At 40.5% G+C, this 21023-nt stretch overlaps 2 protein-coding genes across 15 annotated transcripts in view; one reads left to right on the top strand and one right to left on the bottom strand.

Moving 5' to 3' along the window:
- The window catches only part of lrit1a (leucine-rich repeat, immunoglobulin-like and transmembrane domains 1a), a 61826-nt gene that overhangs the window by 11461 nt on the left and 29342 nt on the right, over nt 1–21023 (bottom strand). For 6 of the 13 annotated variants that reach the window (XR_015505143.1, XR_015505145.1, XR_015505141.1 and 3 more), the window contains exon 5: nt 3043–3186. The exons of 3 other annotated variants lie outside the window; for them this stretch is intronic. The gene's annotated coding sequence lies outside the window, so the exon portion shown is untranslated. Of the gene's footprint in view, nt 1–3037; nt 3187–3278; nt 3344–21023 lie in introns of all 13 variants that reach the window. 4 more of the 13 variants (XR_015505139.1, XM_087277948.1, XM_087277953.1 and 1 more) reach the window with 3 other exon arrangements.
- rgra (retinal G protein coupled receptor a) lies at nt 356–19054 on the top strand. Of its 2 annotated transcripts, XM_087277917.2 has the most exons (8): nt 356–618; nt 850–1006; nt 1832–1953; nt 3051–3204; nt 5542–5659; nt 6771–6884; nt 9802–10960; nt 18836–19054. In XM_087277917.2, the coding sequence occupies exons 1-7, from the start codon at nt 540–542 to the stop codon at nt 9943–9945; spliced, it is 888 nt and encodes a 295-aa protein (XP_087134043.1). In that variant the 5' UTR covers nt 356–539; the 3' UTR covers nt 9946–10960; nt 18836–19054. The 2 variants fall into 2 exon arrangements, with proteins under 2 accessions (XP_087134043.1, NP_001017877.1); NM_001017877.1 differs by lacking the exon at nt 18836–19054 and having other exon boundaries at nt 368–618; nt 9802–9961.

Below are 21023 nucleotides of genomic sequence, written 5' to 3'. Positions count from 1 at the left end.
TTCTTAATTGTATTAATCATTAGTAAAGCGTTCCTAAAATATTTTTGTTGGCTGCTGACAGTGCCCACGTTTGTAATCTCAGCTATTTCATTCACTCATTCAGATGCAAACCGTCGGATGTTGCTGTATTAGTGTCAGGAGTGGCAGCTCGAGGACACCTGTTGTGCAGGCAGAGAGCAGAGCCGAACAGAGCTCGACATACTGGATTGGCACAGGCAGGCTGCACTGGTCCTCGTCCACCCCGGTCTTATTATCAGAGCGCTCAGAGACACAAAGGCTTGTTGTGTAACTGAATGAGCGCTTTACGGTCGCCTTGTGTAAATACGTATCAGGGGTCAGTGGTAGGAGTTGTTGTGATCATTAATACATTCTTGCGCGGATTGAAGCAGACAGAGGGGGCTTTACATAATTACGTTCATGCTTTTTCACGTGAAATGCTCCTTTAAAAGAAGGCTTCGATTGAGCACACCGAGGCACATCTCGCGCGCGAGCGAGCGGACTGTCATTCTTCACAGTTGGGTGGTAAAATTGTCTTTAATATGGTGACGTCGTATCCATTACCGGAGGGATTCTCCGAGTTCGATGTGTTTTCCCTCGGATCTTGTCTGCTCGTGGAAGGTAAGGATCATGTTCGGGTTAAAAACAAGAATTTTGGGTGGCAATCTTACTTTGTGGATGTGTGTATGCGATTCATTCGGGAACGATAGCAAAAGGTCTGCAAAAACAACACTGCTACGATTTAAACTGTTTACATTAAGACTTGACTTTTAAATGTTATGTTAATATTGGCTCTCTGCGTCTCAAGGATGTTCACGCGTTTTTTTTTTTTTTTTTTTTGTCTCCCTGAAGGTCTCCTCGGATTTTTCCTGAACGCTGTCACCGTTATTGCTTTCCTTAAAATCAGAGAATTGCGGACCCCAAGTAATTTCCTCGTGTTCAGTCTGGCCATGGCAGATATGGGCATTTCAACGAACGCCACAGTCGCGGCATTCTCTAGCTTTCTGAGGTGAGCGCGCGCTTGTGTTGATGATGATGTTGTTGTTGTTGACGAAACCCCTAGAGGCGATGCTGCGTCACAGATGCTGGTGTGTAAATACAGCTGTGATGTAATGTTGCTAAAGGTGGTCATTTTTATGTTATAAGTGCAGCTGTTAGGTAAGAGGGGTAGTTGGAGATGCAGGATTTTTAAAATTCTCTATTTGATTAAATGACTTCTTATCATAATCTAGTCCAAACAGGGCCAATCAGACTAGAATACCTTTTTTGATAAGTAAACCAAGTCAGGCTAGTCTGAGACTTTTTAAAGTATTTTAAAACTGGATATATTTTAGAATAAAATCGTAGCCATTGTACACCATGGTTAATAAATATTCAAAGATTATTAATTGATTGATTCTGCAGTATTAAAGTATCATTTACGGCTCTCCAAATAATCGTTTTAAAGGATTAATTGGATAATTCAAAGAAAATCAAATCACAAAGAAGCTTTCAAGAAGCATCAATTACAATAGAGCGCTTTAATTGTTTAATTAGGTTTTTAGCTGGTAGACCATTAAAAAAATGTTTACCTAATCACTATTTATGTTGCTAACTAATCACTATTGGACCTAAAACCAGCCATTAGACAAATTTTATATATAAACATATTTTTTAAATAATATATGCAAGAATGTGAACAAATGTTTTATATCAGCATGGCCTAATGTCATTTAGAAAAAAAGCTTTGTGTATTATTATTATTATTTAATTTTTTAATGCACGTGAGCAACATCAAATTTAAAGACTTTGGTGAATTTTTGCATTTGTAATACTTCTCTTTCTGAAACGCCAGATACTGGCCTTATGGATCAGATGGATGCCAGACCCATGGCTTCCAAGGCTTTATGACTGCTCTTGCCAGCATACACTTTATTGCAGCCATTGCTTGGGACAGATACCACCAGTACTGCACAAGTGAGTAACAGACCCGAGAACATTAGCAAAACAAAAGATGAGATGCCTCTCACCATGGGACCATCAATTCAATGGGATATTTAACAGTGTGTAATCTAGTTTTGCCTGAGACCACCCATTTTGCAAATAACACCTGCTGATCACATAATTTTCAATTAAAAACATGCTTTTCAGAGAATGATCGTTTCAAATTGGTATGTCAAGCAAAAAACCAAGGTCTAACCAGTAAACCAAATTTTAAAGTAATGCTTGTTACATACTATCACTGAAAAGTTTAGGATTCGTTAATTAAATGTAAATTTTGAGTACATTTTATGATAAAATGTGTTTCTGCATATACAATTTCTACAATTATAATTTAAAGGATCATGGGTCCAGAAGAACAATGCTTAAAAACCCAGCTTTATATATTCTATATGGGGACTTCAAGTTCAAAAACTTCTAAGTGCCATGTGAAATTTTCTTCTAAAATAAGAAATTATTTGCACACTAACATATGATGCAGTAGCACTTCGGGTGTCCCAAGTTCAAATCCCGGCTCGAGGACATTTCCCGTCCCTAACCTTTTCTCCAACTTTGCTTTCTGTCTGAAATACTGTCCTATCCACTTAATAAAAACGCAAAAAGGCCAAAAATAAATCTTCAAAAATTTAATTAATTAATTAATTAATTAATTTAAAAAATTGAAGTAGCTAAACATAAACATTGGAGTTTAAGAAACAAGTATAATTTTAGACGAAAATGTCAGACAGCACTTTTTTTTTTTTGGCATCTGACCTCTTTATATTTTTTAAATGTATGGAAAAACATCTTGCTGCCCACAGGCATTTGAATGCTACATTGTGCAAAAAACTGGTATTTAAAAAATTAAACAAAATAGCTTTAGACATTCTGTTGCCTTTAACTGACTCTATGTGACTGCTAGATTAGAGTTTTTGAATAAGTTGACAGGCAAATGTTTTGTACAGTATCCCACCACTAATGACATCTAGTTTACATAGTTGTAAAAATTTTTGTAGTCAACAGATTGTCTAAAGTGGAGCATCAAAATAGTTTTGTGTCATTAAATACAACTTGTGGTCACCTTACATCTTTAGGGACAAAGCTGCAGTGGAGCAGTGCCATCACCCTGGTTCTCTTCACCTGGCTCTTCACTGCCTTCTGGGCTGCCATGCCTCTGTTTGGTTGGGGAGAGTATGACTATGAGCCTCTGAGGACCTGCTGCACACTGGACTATAGCAAGGGTGACAGGTAAGATGCACTGCTGATTAGAACATTTATAATTCCCATACTGTTGTATGATTAGAGCATACAATATTGCCTACCATCACCTGTGTTAGTTTCCTGGGGTAAAAAGTGCTACTTTAATTAACACAAATTGCTCATAAATCTAAAAGGGGAACAAATACACAAACTAAATTAATGAAAAGTTCCAATTCACAGCATTAAATTTTGAACTGGACACTTCTGAATTCAGAATTAAAATGTTTTTGCAGCGCTGAACATGATAACCAATCACATGCATTTTTATATAGTAACACTTTACAATAAGCTTGTATTAGCTAATACTAGTTCAGGTACTTACTAACATGAACAAGCAATGAACAATACATTTATTACAGTATTTATTCATGTTTGTAACCTTAGTTAATGAAAATGATGTTATTCATTGTTAGTTCATGTTACCTACAGTGCATTAATATTAACAAGCATAGGTTTGGATTTTAATAATGCATTAGTAAATGTTAAATTACAATTAAGAAATACTGTACAAATATTGTTCAATATTAGTTAAGTTAATATTGTGACCATTTTTATTTACATAATTTACTGACAGTCAATCACAAAAAAACAAAACATTTGTTATTTTGATCAAAAGCACAAGAAATTTTTCGGAATGACAACACTGTAAACCCTAAAAAGTTGAGACTACTCAAATGTTTTGTGGAAAGTGATTCCCTCAGTTCATTTGAGTAATGGGAAAGTGACAATGCAATTAATTGAGTTGACTAAATGTGGTCTCTTCATTGAATTAACTTAAATGTTTAATTACAGACAACTTAAATGTTTAAGTACAGATAACTTAAAATGGCTCAAAGACTAATCTTCCCAATTTTTCAGTTTACTTACTACCAAGGCCATATATATCGAAGTTGATATTTAGCCTCACCATATTGGTGTTTCGTAACATCTTAATTTTACGAGGTGGGTCATTAGCCCAACACACAACCCGGAGGACCAGGACATAAACCCATACACTACAGATAATCTAGCTTACCCAATTCACCTATAGCACATGTCTTTGGACTTATGGGGGAAACCAGAGCACCTGGAGGAAACCCACATGGACACAGGGAGAACATGCAAACTCCACACAGAAATGACAACTGACAGAGCCGGGACTTAAACCAGCAACCTTCTTGCTTTGAGGCGACAGCACTACCCACTTTGTCGCCCCTGCGTGTATATCAGTTAAGAAAAATTTATAAATAAGCATTATATGTACTTATTGATAATTTAACTTTTCTCTTTCGTTAGATGGGTTCAGCTAGTGCCTCTGTCCTGCTGTGCTTCAGCAAAATTTACCATCACAAGCAAAATGACCACCTTGTGTCATATAACATATATCGACCAATCAGCATGGTTGTCAAGGAAGAATTTCAAACACAACCAATCATTTTAAACAGAGGCATAGTAAATCATTTAAAGAAATACAAATGTTGAGTATTAATAAATATATATAATATAAATACTAATTAAAATATTTTTTGCTGCCTAATGAGTAAGTTAAACATACGTATTTAAGTTTTGATGCCAAAACTTGGTATTTTAAGTAAGTTTATACGTTTAAGTTATATTAACCTAACATCTTTAGTAATGACAACAGCAGGGTTTACAGTGAACATTCGGGACAACATTATTAGAATTTTGAAAAAATGTTTCAAGGCCTTATCAAATTAAAACAAATATGAACCCTTTACTCAAACACATATCTATTTATTTCAGAGAAACTGAGAATATTCGTATTGGTGTCCGTTTTTTTATAGCTGCAATTTCTTGGTTATTAGTTGTATTATGTTGTTGCATTATCATCAATACAACTTCAAGAGCAGCAATTCACCAATTACTCTAATAATATTGAGTACTTGTTTTTAAAATGTCTGTTTCATATTTACATTGTTTAGGTTATTGTGTAAATGCACACATTCTACTTCTAAACAGCATTAAACAGGTTGTTTTTAAGATTTACCATTTTACAGTTACAGTATTCCTGAGATTTACAGTAGACCTTACAGTTATACATATTACTGTATAACTGAGATAAACTGAGGCAAATTACAGTACATACAGTACGAGATATAAGATACAACACAAATAATCTAATTTAACAAATTGCCCTAGGAAATCCATTTCAGGCAGCATACTGTGTAGTACTTTAAACCCATTTACAGTCCAATATGAACTCAGAGCTTCTTTACAAAGCAAGAGGGTCACAAGGAGATCATGTGACTCTCACTTTGAATCTGTTCACTTTGAGATAAGACCCTCAAAGGCCTATAATGTAATTTTTTCTGTCCTTTTAATCAGGAACTACGTATCTTACTTGATCCCCATGTCCATTTTCAACATGGGCATCCAGGTGTTTGTGGTGCTGTCTTCCTATCAGTCCATTGATAAGAAATTCAAGAAGACCGGCCAGGCCAAGGTAAAGTATCCTCAGTGCAATATAAAGTTTGACATGTGAGACCAAAGGGTGCATGAAAAGAAGCGAGTATACATTTCCCCTCAAATTGCATAAGAACATTATTCAGGGTGACTTAGTAGGTCAAAGAAACGTTTTGCCTGGGAGCACAAAGGCATCTCTGCAACAGCTACTGAACTCTTCTTCAGGACAGAACTATTACATAATACTTAAAAACTGGATGCATGTGAATACCAAAGTGAGCAAAAAAAAGAGATTTTCTTAATTAAAACATATGCTGTTCAAATATTTGTGTTTACTGTAATAAAGCTGAACTATTAAAATATTAAAGAAAAACTAAAAATAATTTAGAAGTGTTGCCGTTGCTAAAAATTTTAATTAATGTATGCTGAGGCATTAAAGTTACAGTAAATGTTTACAATAAGGTGTCATTAATAGCCTTTATATGAACATATATAATTATTAACAAAATATAAATATTATTATAAACTAATTACTAATTAATATAAACGAATTAATATTTGTTGTTAATTATTGTTAACAATAAGGTTACATTTGTTTATATTAGCAAATGTATTAACTAATTTAAACAAAAAATGAGCAATCTTTTTTTGCAATAATACCATTTTTTATGTTGGTATATATTCAATTTTTTGTATATGCTTTATGTACTGCTAGTAATTCTTAAAAAATGATTTTAAAAAAACTAAATCTAATGAAAATAAATAAAGCGCTTACCAAACTTTGTAAAAATTGATGAAAAAAAATTGAAGTAATAATACAATCAGACTGTTACAGTTAGTTTAAACAACTATTGCCTGTAAATAGATGGTCATTAAATTAATGCTATGATCAATAGCTATATTGAGTCTTCATAGCCAGTTTAGTTTAATCAATACTCGTATAATCAATACTAATAAACTAATTTTGTGAGTTTTGTGTTCACTTTTTGTATAGGATGCTTGCCCAATGACATAGTAGATGTTTAATGGTGTATAAGTTGCATGCAAGTTAAATCTGCAGCATGTGACTCAGAAATCTGTCTAAATCTCCTGTGTGCTGTGTGATGTGTGTGTGTGTGTGTGTGTGTGTGTGTGTGTGTGTGTGTGTGTAGTTCAACTGTGGTACTCCTCTGAAGACCATGCTGTTCTGCTGGGGTCCCTATGGAATCCTGGCTTTCTACGCCGCAGTGGAGAACGCAACGCTTGTCTCTCCGAAACTAAGGATGGTAAGAAAATCATAAGGCATCAAAATGTGTCATTTACTCAACCTCATGTCTCATTTGAAGAACAAAACAAAATTCCTATAATAAATGGGATCCAAACAAAACAGTAATCAACTTACTTTATAAATAAATTAATGATTTTAAAATATCTTCTTTAGTACTCCACAGAAGAAAGTCATAGATTAGAATGCCCATAAAGGCACTGACATATGTACACACAGCAAAGTGCTTTTTCATTCTTTACCTTTGGAGGTTTGAAATTACTTATCAGCATAAAAAATAAATAAATAAATAAATAAAAAATTAAACAAATGTGAAAAAGATGCTACATGCTTTTCTCACAATGAGAATATTCATTCATTCATTTTCTTTTCAGCTTAGTCCCTTTATTATTCTGGAGTTGCCACAGTGGAATGAACCGCCAACTTATTTAGCATATGTTTTTTACGCAGCGGATGCCCTTCTAGCTGCAACCCATCATTGGGAAACACAATAAAAATATAATTCAATTCAATTCTCCTTTATTTCTATAGCGCTTTTACAATGTAGATTGTGTCAAATCTGCTTTACATAGAAGATTATAGTTAATTAAAACCGTGTCAGTCCAGTTTTTAGAGCTTAAGTTCAGCTCAGTTTAGCACAGTTCATTTTGTTTTAATAAAGCATCTTAAATTACAGCAAAATATCTAGCCGTATCGATGTGTTTATCTCAGGTAGAATGACATTTTAGTTTTTACTATAAAGCAGCTCCACGATGTTTGTTTTGGTCTGGACGGATTAAACAGGAATTTAACCAATGAATATTTCTGTATCAAAGAAGGCGGACCCACCTTTTACACAATTGCCAATGACCAATAGGTATTAAAAGTAGTTTACCATTAATTCTAAAGAACATTAAAATAATCATTTTGACTGAATTTATGCCACATCAGTTTATTTTTTGATTTAGCTTAATGTCAGATCACTTCAGACAGTAAGCCTTAAAGACTTTGGGGAATAATCCTTTTCTGGGCAACCAGGTGAGACATAGGCCAACTGATTTGGGAAAATGGATCCAGATACAAATTTGTAGCCCTTTCTCAATAGGAAATTAGCTGAGCAACATTGCTCTGCAGAATATTGCTTATAGCATTGCTCAAAAAGATGTCTCTCTTAAACAATTTTATAACCTATACACTACTATTTCTTTAGAAACTATTGCTACTTTTTAAAAAAAGTTTATGTTTTTATTCATGAAGTCTTAAGATTATTACATTGTAAAAAAATGTAATTAAATAAATAACATTCTTTAATTTTCTATTGACCAAAATAAAAAATATTAAACTGTAGATATTTAATTTTTTATTTATTACTGATAAAAGCAAATCAGTATGCAGTCTAAAATGTTTGGTAAAAACATTCAGCCTGTTTATATATATATATATATATATATATATATATATATATATATATATATATATATATATATATATATATATATATATATATATATATATATATATTATTTTTTATTTTTTTTTTTAACCCAACAATTGGGTTTGCTACTATTTAAGTGAATTTTGGATCAAAGAACCCTAGCTTTTTGTTTTATTTTTTAAGAGTGATTGAATGATTTCTAAAGAATCATGTGACACTAAAGACTGAAGTAAATGCTAAAAATTCAGCTTTGCTATCATATTAATAAATTATGTGTTAAAATATATTAATTAAAAAAACACTATATTTTAACCTAATAATAATGTGTAATATGATCACAGTTAGAGCAGCATGGTGGCTAAGTGGTTAGCACTGTAGCATCGCAGTCAGAAGGTCACTGGTTCAAATCTGGGCTGGACCAGTTGCCATTTCTGTGCGGAGTTTGCATGTTCTCCCTGTGCTCGTGTGGGTTTCCTCCAGGTACCCCACAGTCCAAAGACATGCTCTATAGGTGAATTGAATAAACTAAATTGTCCGTAGTGTGTGTGTAAATAAGTGTGTATGGTTGTTTCCCAGTACTGGGTTGCAGCTTGAAGGGCATTCACTGCTTAAAACATATGCTGGAAAAATTGGAGGTTCATTCTGCTGCAGCGACCCCTGATTAATAAAGGGAATAAGCCGAAGGAAATTGAATGAATGATCACAGTTTTTGGGGATTTTTAAATAAATAAATCCATAGATGTGAGGTTTCACAAACTAATTTCGAGAGGAGAACGTAATATGATGGACCGCAGCTGGTCCCTATCAGTAACCGATAGCTAGCCAATCAGATTATTCCAAATTTAAAATAAATATCCAGCCTAACTTTACTCCCTACCTTCGTTTTGGAAGACCCAGCGTCACAGTGGCTCAGTGGCTAGCTTTTGTTATTTGAGTTTGCATGTTCTCCTCATGTTCGTGTGGGTTTCCTCTGGGTACTCCAGTTTCCGCCTATACAGTCTAAAGACATGTGACACAAGTTAATTAAATAAATAATAACAGTTACAAAAACTTAATACTGAACTTCTCTAAGTGTGTATGCACTAGTGTGGTTGGCGGTTTATTCCTTTAGAGCAGCCTTATTAATCAATGAATAGGCCAAATGAATCAAGGTGCTCTCAAGAACTACCTGATCTCATATCCCTCTTAATAATGTTCATTGAACAGGTGGGAGCCCTGAGCTCATTTATCTCCGAGCTCAGGGTTCTCTTCTGGGACAGCATGCCAAATCTGCTAACAGCATCAAGCATTATCTAAGTGTGAACTCTTGAAAGTAATGTTAACAAACTGACAAGCAATATTTCTGCCAGACAGTTACAGGTTATTAAATACCATATATATATATATATATATATATATATATATATATATATATATATATATATATATATATATATATATATATATATATATATATATATATATATATATATATAATGATTCTAATCTGAATGCATTTTTACAGATTGCACCCATTTTGGCCAAAACCTCACCTACTTTCAACGTCTTTGTTTACGCCCTTGGAAATGAGAACTACAGGGGGGGAATCTGGCAGCTGCTGACCGGCCAAAAGATTGAGAGTCCTGCTATTGAGAACAAGTCCAAATAAACTAAACACATGAAAATAACCCCCAATGTCCTGTAGTTTCTAACAGGTATGACACACGCTTGTTGGCTTTGTGTGCTTATCTCATCCTCGCTGTATTCTTGTGGCGTGTTCGTGGACATGAGCGTAAAGTCTGTTTCTGGTGGTTTGGGTCAGTTATATTTGGTGATGGAGATTTCAACATATCTGATATTTTAACAAAACACTTGAGAATGGAATGGGGACCAATTTAAACTGCCTCATAGCAAAGCACATGAAAGCACAAGTGTTAAACTGTTACTGTAAATGTGGTTTTGAACAGGAGCACAATCAGGAATCATGTAACCTATTTTTAGGTGGCTTTTTAATGTTCAGATATGTTTTTTGTTTGAATGTAGGTGTTGTTACATTGTACATCAAAACTGCCTTTTTAATGTCCTAAACTTTTACCACTCCCCAGAATGCACGTTTTGGCACAATATCTACATCAAGCTTATGAGACAGAATTAGACAAGCACAAATTTCTAATCCCAGAAACAACTGCGCTTTTCACAAAAACACATTCCTCAGTGCACAAGATTAGTCAAAAGGAAAAGATTATTCACGAGACTCACTGCAATTGCAAATGTTCAGACTGCTGATCCCCCTTTCCCTTCTGCATATTCTGTCTCAATTTCAAAATGATTTATTTTGGCATCTGAAGAAAAACTAAATCGCTAAATCTTGCCAAATCAGGAGGTTTTTTGCACTGCAAGGAAACATTTTGTCAGACAAAACCCTGTTTCATGTAGTAACGTCTAAATTCACCAGTGTTGAATAATTCAAGTTTTACTTTTTATAGTTTCACAAATATTTATGGTTTCACAAAGTGTGTATATTGTCATAAAAGTCATTTTATGGGTATAAAATAATTACTGAATATATGTAAATTCAATCAGGAGGCTGACTATAACAAGCAAATGTAGCATCTTTTTAATAGTAGTAATTGTGCAAACTAAGTCTGCATATTTAATTACGTTACAATTTTGCCAAAAATGTTGTAACCAACAATGTAACAAATAGGATCCTTTACACATATTGGTACTGAAGAACAATTATATATACTTTTCTATATATATATATATATATATATATATATATATATATATATATATATATATATATATACAATAATACTTGTTTAAAAGGATAGTTCACCAAAAAATTACATTTCTGTCATCATTTCTTACCCCTTCTTGGGTTTCTTTCTTCTGTTGAAGGCAATGCTTACCGGTTTTCAGCTTTAATCACAATAGCCGCATTTTCACTGTCAGGCCAGTGTGAGCCAGGGCTTTTGTCAAGGCCAATAGCCTGGGAGCTTGAGCAATGAGGCTGAAATGATGTCACGTTTCCACTATCGGGCCAATAGCTCGCAGCACTGCACGCAAACCTCGCCAAATTAAACGTTAGAACGCCACCTACATCAAACGTCACACAAGCTGCCCAGTTTAGCAGGAAGAAGAATGTCAAATCAGATTCATGCAGATAAAGCACACCATCGCATCATCATGAAGTGAAGTTTATTATAAACTAATCTCGAGAGGATCAAGTGCTTATGATTGACTGCTGCTGGTCCTGCATTAGCTAACGGATGATTCTTAACTCATTAACTCATAACCAGAGTTCCTAACGTCAGTCATCTTCTGTTTGAAGAATCCCCCCTTCCACCACTACTCCTTTCTTTTCCTCGATAGGGTGGCACGGTGGCCCAGTGGTTAGCATTGTTGCCACACAGCAAGAACATCACTGGTCCAAGTCTCTTAACAGGCCAGTCAACGTTTCTGTTTACACGTTCTCCCGTGCTCATGTGGGTTTCCCCCGGGTTCTCTGTTCTTCTCCCACAGTCCAAAAACTTGCGACATAGGTATATTGATCAAACTAAATAACACCATAGACAAGCTCTTTATCAGAAGTATATCTCTCTGTAGCAGTTCATAATTTGTCATTAGCCATAAATAGCAGGGAGGTTCTCGAGACCTACCTGAGCTCAAACTCCCCTCTCGCCTTACAAATAAGAGGGAGCCCCAGGCTTGAGGATTTTATGAGCTCAGGGCTTTCTCCTGGGACAGCAAATGTTCTTTGTAATCAACCAAGCTAAGTGTGAACTCTTGAAACGCTTATAATGGAGACAACCAAATCACACAGATTACATGTTACTGTACAGCAATACATTAAATGCCTATACGCATAGGCCTACCTACTTTCATTCGTTTACTCGCCGACTGAATGTTGGCATCATGCAATGAGTGGCCTCGGCCCCAAATGAGGGATGACCCAGCGCACCATCCATTATATAAAACCTCAGAATTTCTCTGCAAATAACTCGGTATAAAACGTATTTAATAACATCCTTGTTTCAGTAGACGCCATTAAACATTCAGCCCAAACGCTCCGGAGAGAACTAAAACAAATTATTTTTCCCCCCTAGACTATATGACACTTAATAGGTAATTTCCTTTTATTTAGGAGAATAATTTAAGGATGTTGCATATTATTCGGTTATCTTAAGGAAACTGTTAAGTGTTTCAGGACATAAGAGCAAGTAATGAATGTAGGCAGTATATTTATGTTCAACAGAAGAAAGAAACACATAAAAGTTTGATAAACTTGAGGGTGAGTAAATAGTGTGTACATTTCTATTGTTGTGTGAACTATCAACTTCACAAATGCACATGAAATGCTGACATAACGAAAAGTGGTGCATTTGCAGATCAAATAGTAAATGGAAAAGGTGTAAATGATTCTGAAACGCTTTCACAATATGCTATTAAAACAAGGAGGCGTATAGTTTTCTGTTTTGATGAAATGCTGAAGGACAAATGATGGATAAGCACAGTTCCCCTTCGGGGGGAACTTCAGCACTATAAGTGGATTTGATTGTAAAATCCACGCATTGGGAGGTTCGGTTCAGAAGCTACTCGTCTGAAAGAGTATTGAACGGGCCAATTAAGAATGAATTGGCAGCGCAAGCCTGCGCAGGTGAGCGGCATAAGCAATCAACTGAGTATATAAGCTCACCTGGCGCCAGCAGACGCTATCCTTTTCGCTTCAGAGACTTTCTGATCGAGTCGATGAGGGTTCCTCCTGCTGTGACCAGCGATTCTGAGCGAACGAGAGCATTCTCCCGGTCCAGAGTGTGTACACGCAGTGGCAGACGGTCGAGCTGGGTTTCTCCCTTGCCTGGCGTTCTTTGGGTCCGGTCCTCCAGAGCGGTGCGTATAAAGTTGCAAACTTCACAGAAAGAGCAACACAGTCGTGCAGCACGTCCTTATCAGGACGGCGCTCCGACTGTGCGTTTCTGGATGCGGTGGTTTCCTGTCCTCGGATGATGGGCGCGGGCACTGCGTTACATGTCTGGGGGTCCAGCATGTTAATGCGCTGCTCGCGGGCAGTTCATGTCGTCATTGCGATGCCATGACTGTTGCGCAAGATCGCGGTTAGCCTTTGCAAAAGGGCGAACCACCCCAGTTGTCCCCTGCTCTGCAGCGGGCACTCGGACAGATCTGAGGGTTTCAGCGAGAGATAATCCGTCGCCCACGGGCCCGCGGACCTCCCGCTCCTCTAAGCGCTCCATCCAAGCTTCGGGCGGGGGAAGCGATCCGTCTAACAAATGGTAGCCCTTACGCCCGATGACACCGGAGACCAGATGTCCACCGCGGCATCGGAGGGTGGGCTTTCATTGTCCGATGATGATCCGGACCCGCTCGCCCCCTTCGGGCTGGTGAGCGCTGTCACTACGGATCCTGAAACGGACATGTTAGCCGTGCTTTCCCAGGCTGCTTCGGCCCTGGGTTGGAGATGGTTTATCCCCCAGCTCCGCGGCCGGACCGACTAGAGGGGCGTTCCCTTCTTCCCGGAGGTGCACAGTAGGCTCACGCGGTCTTGTAAAGCACTTTTTTCTGCTCGTGCTGCGTGTTCCTCCACCCTAACCACTCTTGACGGTGAAACAGCCAGGGGGTATGTGGCGATTCCTCAGGTTGAGTGCGTGATGGCGGTAAATCCGCGCGGCGCCTCTTCTTGGCGGGGTCCGCCTCGTCTCCCATCCAAAGCCTGTAAGTTATCTACCTCCCTCGGAGCTAGAGCTTACATAGCTGCGGGCCAGGCTGCTTCCGCCTTGCATGCGATAGCCACCTACCAGCGCTACCAAGCGCAGGCGCTGGCTGAGCTGCACGAGGGTGGGTCCAACCCAGGCTTACGAGCTTCGCACCGCCGCCGACTTAGCTCTTCGGACTACTGAGTCTGCTGCGTGTGCGTGGGGGAGGACGATGTCCACATTAGTGGTCCAGGAGCGCCACCCCTGGCTGATATGCGCAAAGTCGACAAAGTCCGCTTTCTTGACTTCCCCATATCCCCAGCCAGGTTCGGCGACACTGTCTGTGAATTCACCCAGGAATTCAAGGCGGTGAGAGAGCAGTTGGTGGGTGATGTCTTATCGGCGGTCCGTAGCCCGCTCCGCCCGCCGTGCCATTCATACCTGCTCCTCGCCGAAGGCGCCCGCCTACGAGAGCTGCTCCGCCCCCGCACACGCCTCTGGCGAAGCGAGCGCGTCGGGCACCTCGGAAGCAGGCAGCCCCCCTGCCCAGAACGCCGCTAAGTCCGGCAACGGACCGCGAAGCGCCCCTGGGACAGGCCATCTGGAGAAGAGGGAACTTGCTCTTTCCCCGCTGGAGGGCGGGGCCCCATTTCCAACGGCACTTTTTACTGCCATGAAAACATTATGAAAGAGCACTTTTCACTTCCCCAGATGTGACAGCCCGAAATCTGCCAGTCTGGGACGCTATGCTTTCTAGCTTGCAGATTCGGTGCGTTTCGCCAGTGGCTCACGAGCGCTGGGAGGACGGTCTCCTTTCTCCCACCCCTCGAGCCTCCCCTCCGGAGCTCGGGTTTGGAGTGAGAGCAAATATCTCACCTCCAGCTTTTCCGTGGGACCCGCGAGCTTCCCGGATCAGCACACCCACTCCGCGCTGCCCCACTGCTGGTACGTCAGCGATTGTAGCGATGAGTCCATTAGCGAGAGCTCTGCCTGCCTGGTTAGCGCGGGCCAGCTCTTCGCGGTGGCTCATACGCACAATCAGACTTGGCTATGCGATTCAGTTCGTGAAACGGCCCCCCAAGTCACGGGTGTGTATTCACCAGGGTCAGCCCCCTGTCCGCCCCTGTCTTGCGAGAGGAGATTGCTGTCCTCCTGGCGAAGGATGCAATCGAGCCGCTCCCTCCAGCCGAGATGGAGAGCGGGTTTTACAGCCCACGCTTCATCGTGCCCAAAAAGAGCGGTGGGTCACGGCCAATCCTAGATCTGCGCGTTTTGAACCGCTGCCTGCACAAGCTGCCGTTCAGAATGCTCACGCAGAAGCGCATCCTCCGGTGCGTTCGTCCTCTGGGTTGGTCTGCAGCATTAGACCTGATGGACGCGTATTTCCATGTCTCCACTCTTCCTCGCCACCGACAGTTTCTCCGGTTTGCGTTTGAAGGTCGAGCTTGGCAATACAAAGCCCTCCCCTTCGGGCTCTCTCTGTCTCCGCGGGTCCTCACCAAGCCCGCGGAGGGTGCCTCAGCGCCCCTTCGGCTCGCGGGCATCTGCATACTCAATTTCTTTACGACTGGCTGAATTTTGCCCTCTCTTTTGATTATGCACAGAGTTGATTATGCACAGAGACAAAGTGCTCTGGCACTTCCACCTGTGGGGGTTTCAGGTCAACCGAGAAAAGAGTAAACTCGCCCCCGTGCAGAGGATCTCTTCTCTCGGGCTGGAGCTGGACTCGGTCACCATGGCAGCGCGCCTCTCCGGAGAGCGCGCTCAGCTGATGCTGCACTGTCTGAGAGAGCTCGACAGTAAAATAGTGGTCCCACTGAAACTATTTCAGAGGCTCCTGGGGCATATGGCATCCGCAGCCGCTTCATGCCGCTCAGATTATTCTATATGAGACCACTTCAGCACTGGCTTCACGATCGAGTCCCCAGACGCGCATGGCACGCGCGCGCACACCGAGTCTCTGTTACTGCGCTGTGTCGCCGCGCCCTCAGCCCTTGGAGCGACCCCTCGTTCCTACAGGCCTGGGTGTCTCTAGAACAGGCGTCCAGTCTTGTTGTCGTTTCAGCAGACGCTTCCAACACGGGCTGGGGGGCTGTGCGTTGCGGGCATGCGGCTGCGGACCTGTGGAAAGGTACCCAGTTGCATTGGCATATCGCCTGGAGCTGTTGGCAGTGTTCCTCGCTCTCCACCGTTTTTTTCCGGTGTTGGAGCGGCAACACGTGCTGGTCAGGACGGACAGTACGGCGGCGGTGGCGCATATCAGCCGTATAGGGGGTATGCGCTCTCGCCGCATGTCTCAGCTCGCCCGCCGTCTGCTCCTCTGGAGTCATCCGCGGCTGAAATCGCTGCACGCCATTCATATTCAGGCAAGCTCAACCGTGCAGCCGATGCGCTCTCACGGCAGCCTTGCGTCCTGGAGAATGGAGACTCCACCCCGAGTCTGTTCAGCTGACATGGGCGCGATTCGGGGAAGCCCAGATCGATCTGTTGCTTCCCCCGAGATCGCTCATTGCCAGTTGTTCTTTCCCTGACCGAGTGCTCTCGGCACGGATGCACTGGCTTACAGCTGGCCTCGGGGCACGCGCAATACGCGTTTCCCCCAGTGAGCCTGCTCGCGCAGTTACTGTGCAAGGTCAGGGAGGACGAGGAACAGGTTACTGGTTGCGCCCCTCTGGCTCAACTTGACCTGGATGTCAGAGCTCTCCCTCGCGATAGCCCTCCCCTGGCAGTCCCTTCGAGAGAGCACCTACTCTCTCAGGGACAGGGCACCACCTGGCACCCTCGCCGATCTTTGGAGATTTTTAGACGCGAGGAAGACTTAGGTAACCTCCGATTGCGGTGGCTAATACCGTCACTCGGGCTAGAGCCCCCTCCCCGAGCGCGCCTATGCCCTGACGTGAAGTCTATTCACTGAATGGTGTGTCTCTCGCTGAGAAGACCCCCGTAATTTGCCAGATCAGCGTTGTGCTTTCTTTACGCCGAGAGAAGTTGGAGAGCAGGCTGTCGCCCTCCACACTCAAGGTTACGTGGCTGCCATCTCCGCTCTCATAACGCGGTGGCTGGCAGCACCGTGGGAACGCATAACCTCATCATCCGGTTCCTCAGGGGCGTTAAGCGAATTAATCCACCCCGTCCCCTCTCATGCCCTCTTAGGATCTCGCCCTCGCTACACAAGCCGCGTCAGATCCCTTCGATCCTCGACTCAGTATATTTCTGTCCCTGAAGGCAGCTCTGCTGGTCGCGTTGATATCGATTAGAGGGTCGGGGACCCGGAGGCATTTTTCGGTCAGTGACTCGTGCCTGTAATTGGGCTGGCTTCTCTCACGTCCTGAGACCCCGCCCGCGATATGTGCCCAAGGTTCCTACCACTCCGTTTTAATACGAGGTAGTGAGCCTGCAAGCGCTGCCCTCGGAGGAGGCAGACCCAGCCCTTCTTTATTGTCCAGTTCGCGTTTTGCGTATTATCCGGACCGCACTCAGAGTTTAGATCATCTGAGCAGCTCTTCGTCTGTTATAGCGGTCGGCAGCAGGGAAGTGCCGTACCGAAATAAGTTCCCACTAGATTGTGGATGCCTTTCTTTCACTATCAGAGCCGAGATGAGCCGCGTCCCCCGAGAGCGCGTGCACACTCCACTCGGAGCTTCGCATCCTCTCGAGCGCGCGCACGCGGCGCCCCTCTAACAGACATCTGTAGAGCTGCGGGCTGGGTGACACCCAACACATTTGCAAGGTTTTACAATCTGCGAGTGGAGCCGGTTTCCTCAAGGGTATTAGGTAACCCTTGGTGATTGAGGAAACAATTCGGTAGGGTGTTGAAACACGCTTGCTGCGCCATTTTCCCTAACACGGAGATACGTGCGCCTTTTTATCTGTCAGTAAAGTTCCCCGTCAGGTGAGCCCTGCAGATTCCTCCGTGGCCCCCAGCACTGACTCAGCGGAGGAGTCACTTGCTGGCCCACTACGTTGTAGGTCTGCCCGCTGGTCAGCCCGCGTTTTGGGTAAAGGTGCCTGCTATGCGTGGTCCCCACTAGGCGATCCCATATGCTTATTCAGCCACGGTTAAGTCCCCCCCCCTGGGCGGACCCGTGTCTTCCCTCCCCGCTAACCACTCTTTTGCTATGCGTACTCCCCCTTTTTAGGGCTAGTCCATATGTAAATTCTGCCATCTATCCCCCCTTGGGTAACGGATGGCCTCCGCAGCGTCCTCCCTATCGGAATTGCACGCTTCCCAACGTACTGTCGTATTTTCCTAGAATTATCTAGATGCTCACGACTTCCCAAAAAATATATATAAATCCGTAAAACTTCTGTTGAAGTAGGATAAATTAGGGCCAGGGACACGTTGGAGGACCGCGCCCCCCATGATGTGGGTGCGTCACGCTTGCTTGACTATCTCCTCATCGGGGGTGTTGGTAAGGTGCAGTCATTATGGCGCTTTCAATGGGCTCCCAATGCGTGGATTTTACAATCAAATCCACTTATAGTGCTGAAGTTCCCCCCGAAGGGGAACGTTCGAGGTTACTAAAGTAACCCTTCGTTCCCCGAGGAGGGGAACGGAAGCACTATACTCCGTCGCCATAATGACTGTCCCTTAGCTGTTGAAAGTCTCTTCAGCTTAAAAAGGATAGCGTCTGCTGGCGCCAGGTGAGCTTATATACTCAGTTGATTGCTTATGCCGCTCACCTGCGCAGGCTTGCGCTGCCAATTCATTCTTAATTGGCCCGTTCAATACTCGTTCAGACGAGTAGCTTCTGAACCGAACCTCCCAATGCGTGGATTTTACAATCAAATCCACTTATAGTGCTTCCGTTCCCCTCCTCGGGGAACGAAGGGTTACTTTAGTAACCTCGAACGTTCTAGTTACTGACACTTTCTGTGGTTTCGTTTAACTTGTCATTCTAGAAACGGACTAGTCTTTGTGTCCACTTTAAGCTTGTCTTCCTCAAGTGCACTTGAATTAACCTGTGAATGATGTGAATGTTTAACAGATGTCTTGTGAAGCGACTGATTTGTATATTTTAGCCATGATGCACAACAGTGAAATAAACATTGCTGGCTGGACTACTGTGTGGTACTGAGTTCTCTGAATAGAATGACATTCTGCTGTAACAATGTTAATTTTAAGATTTTACAAAATCACAATATGGACAATCTGTTTACTCGAGATGTTCATGTTTTACATAATTATGTATGCAGATAATTCTAATACACCTATTTTAAGTTGTATTTTTTATGACCCTATTTATGCACTTCACCTGTATAGTTGTTGTTTTGTTATGTACAGATTTCTACACATCTAAGCGATACTATTAGTAAAATAGACAAAAACAAGCAATGGACAATAAATAGTAGTATGCAAAAAAGTAAAAGAGTTACTACATATTATTTTTGCCAAAAGAATTTGTAAAATATAATTTATTAACAATAAATTAAAGGCCAAACATACAGTGCTGCTGCCTGTAATTTATACTATGCACAGATGCACATTGATGTCTAAATAACAAAGAGTGCTGCAACATAATAATGTTATTTTAGGCTCAGCATATATATATATATATATATATATATATATATATATATATATATATATATATATATATATATATATATATATATATATATATATATATATATATATATATATATGGTCACACTTTACAATAAGGTTCATTAGTAAATGTTTATTAATGCATTTACTAACATGAACAAACAATGAACAATACATTTACTACTGTATTTGTTCATGTTAGTTAACGTTAGTTAATGAAAATACAGTTGTTCATTATTAGTTAATGTTAACTCATGGTGCATTAACTAATGTTAACAAGCATGGCCTTGCATGTTAGTAATGTATTAGTAAATGTTCAATTATGATTAATAAATGCTGTACATGTGTTGTTCATGATTAGTTCATGTTAGTAAATGCATTAACTAATGAACCTTATTGTAAAGTGTTACCATATATATATATAAATTTACATTTAGTCATTTAGCAGACGCTTTTATCCAAAGCGACTTACAAATGAGGACAAGGAAGCAATTTACACAACTATAAGAGCAACAATGAATAAGTGCAGTAGGCGAGTTTCAGGTGTGTAAAGTCTAAGAAGCAAGCATTAGTAATGTAAGTTTTTTTTTGTGTTTTTTTTAAGAGTACAGTTAGTGGTATAGTCAGAGAGGCAATTGCAGATTAAGGAAATTGGAGATTAAATAGTTGAGTTTTTAGTCGTTTCTTGAAGACAGCAAGTGACTGCCGTTCTGATGCAGTTAGGGAGTTCATTCCAGTAACTGGGCAGATTAAATGCGAGAATTCGGGAAAGTGATTTCTTCCTTCTTAGGGATGGAACCACTAGGCGTCGTTTATTCATATATATGTATGTATATATATATATATATATATATATATATATATATATATATATATATATATATATATATATATATATATATATTGCTTACTGCACCTATAGTTAAATGAACAATCCATCTTTTTAATTCAAAAGTAAATGAAGCATATTTATTCATATTAAATGTAAAGTTATGAATGCTTCAACTAAATTCTGAAAACATCATCACGTGGATTAAATAATGTCCCATTGTTGTCATACTGTTTAACAAGTAAATAAAAAAAAAGAAAACTAAGCAATATTATAAGGATTTCTGAAGGATCGTTTAACTAAAGCCAGAAGTAATAATGCGGGCAATTTCACTTTTTAATCAAAGGAATCATACCTTTTTTTTTTAAACTATGCTTAAAAAAACAACAGTTAAACTAATTTGTAAAATAATAAATACATAACATTTTGCAGTTACTACTGTATTTTGGTGATCAGAATAGGTTTCTTTTAAAATGATTAAGCCACCAAAATTCTAAGTTCTGTTATTAATTGTCACGTCACCCTCATGTCATCCGAGAGCTCCCTTATCCTCCAAAGACAGCAGTGGTCACGAGACATTCAAAGACCAGAAAAAAAAACAAAAAAATATTTATCATACAATAGTTATCATACAAAGCTCAAAGAATACTTTT

This window comes from Danio rerio, chromosome 13, assembly GCF_052040795.2.
Source record: "Danio rerio strain M-AB ecotype USA chromosome 13, GRCz13ab, whole genome shotgun sequence".
In the NCBI taxonomy this organism is placed as follows: domain Eukaryota; kingdom Metazoa; phylum Chordata; class Actinopteri; order Cypriniformes; family Danionidae; genus Danio; species Danio rerio.
This window is presented reverse-complemented; position numbering and strand designations above follow the sequence as displayed.

Coding starts and splice junctions, on each gene's coding strand:
- rgra (XM_087277917.2), top strand. CDS start 540: ATGGTGACGTCGTATCCATTACCGGAGGGATTCTCCGAGTTCGATGTG. Junction 619..849: donor ATCTTGTCTGCTCGTGGAAG/GTAAGGATCATG, acceptor GTCTCCCTGAAG/GTCTCCTCGGATTTTTCCTG. Junction 1,954..3,050: donor ATACCACCAGTACTGCACAA/GTGAGTAACAGA, acceptor TTACATCTTTAG/GGACAAAGCTGCAGTGGAGC.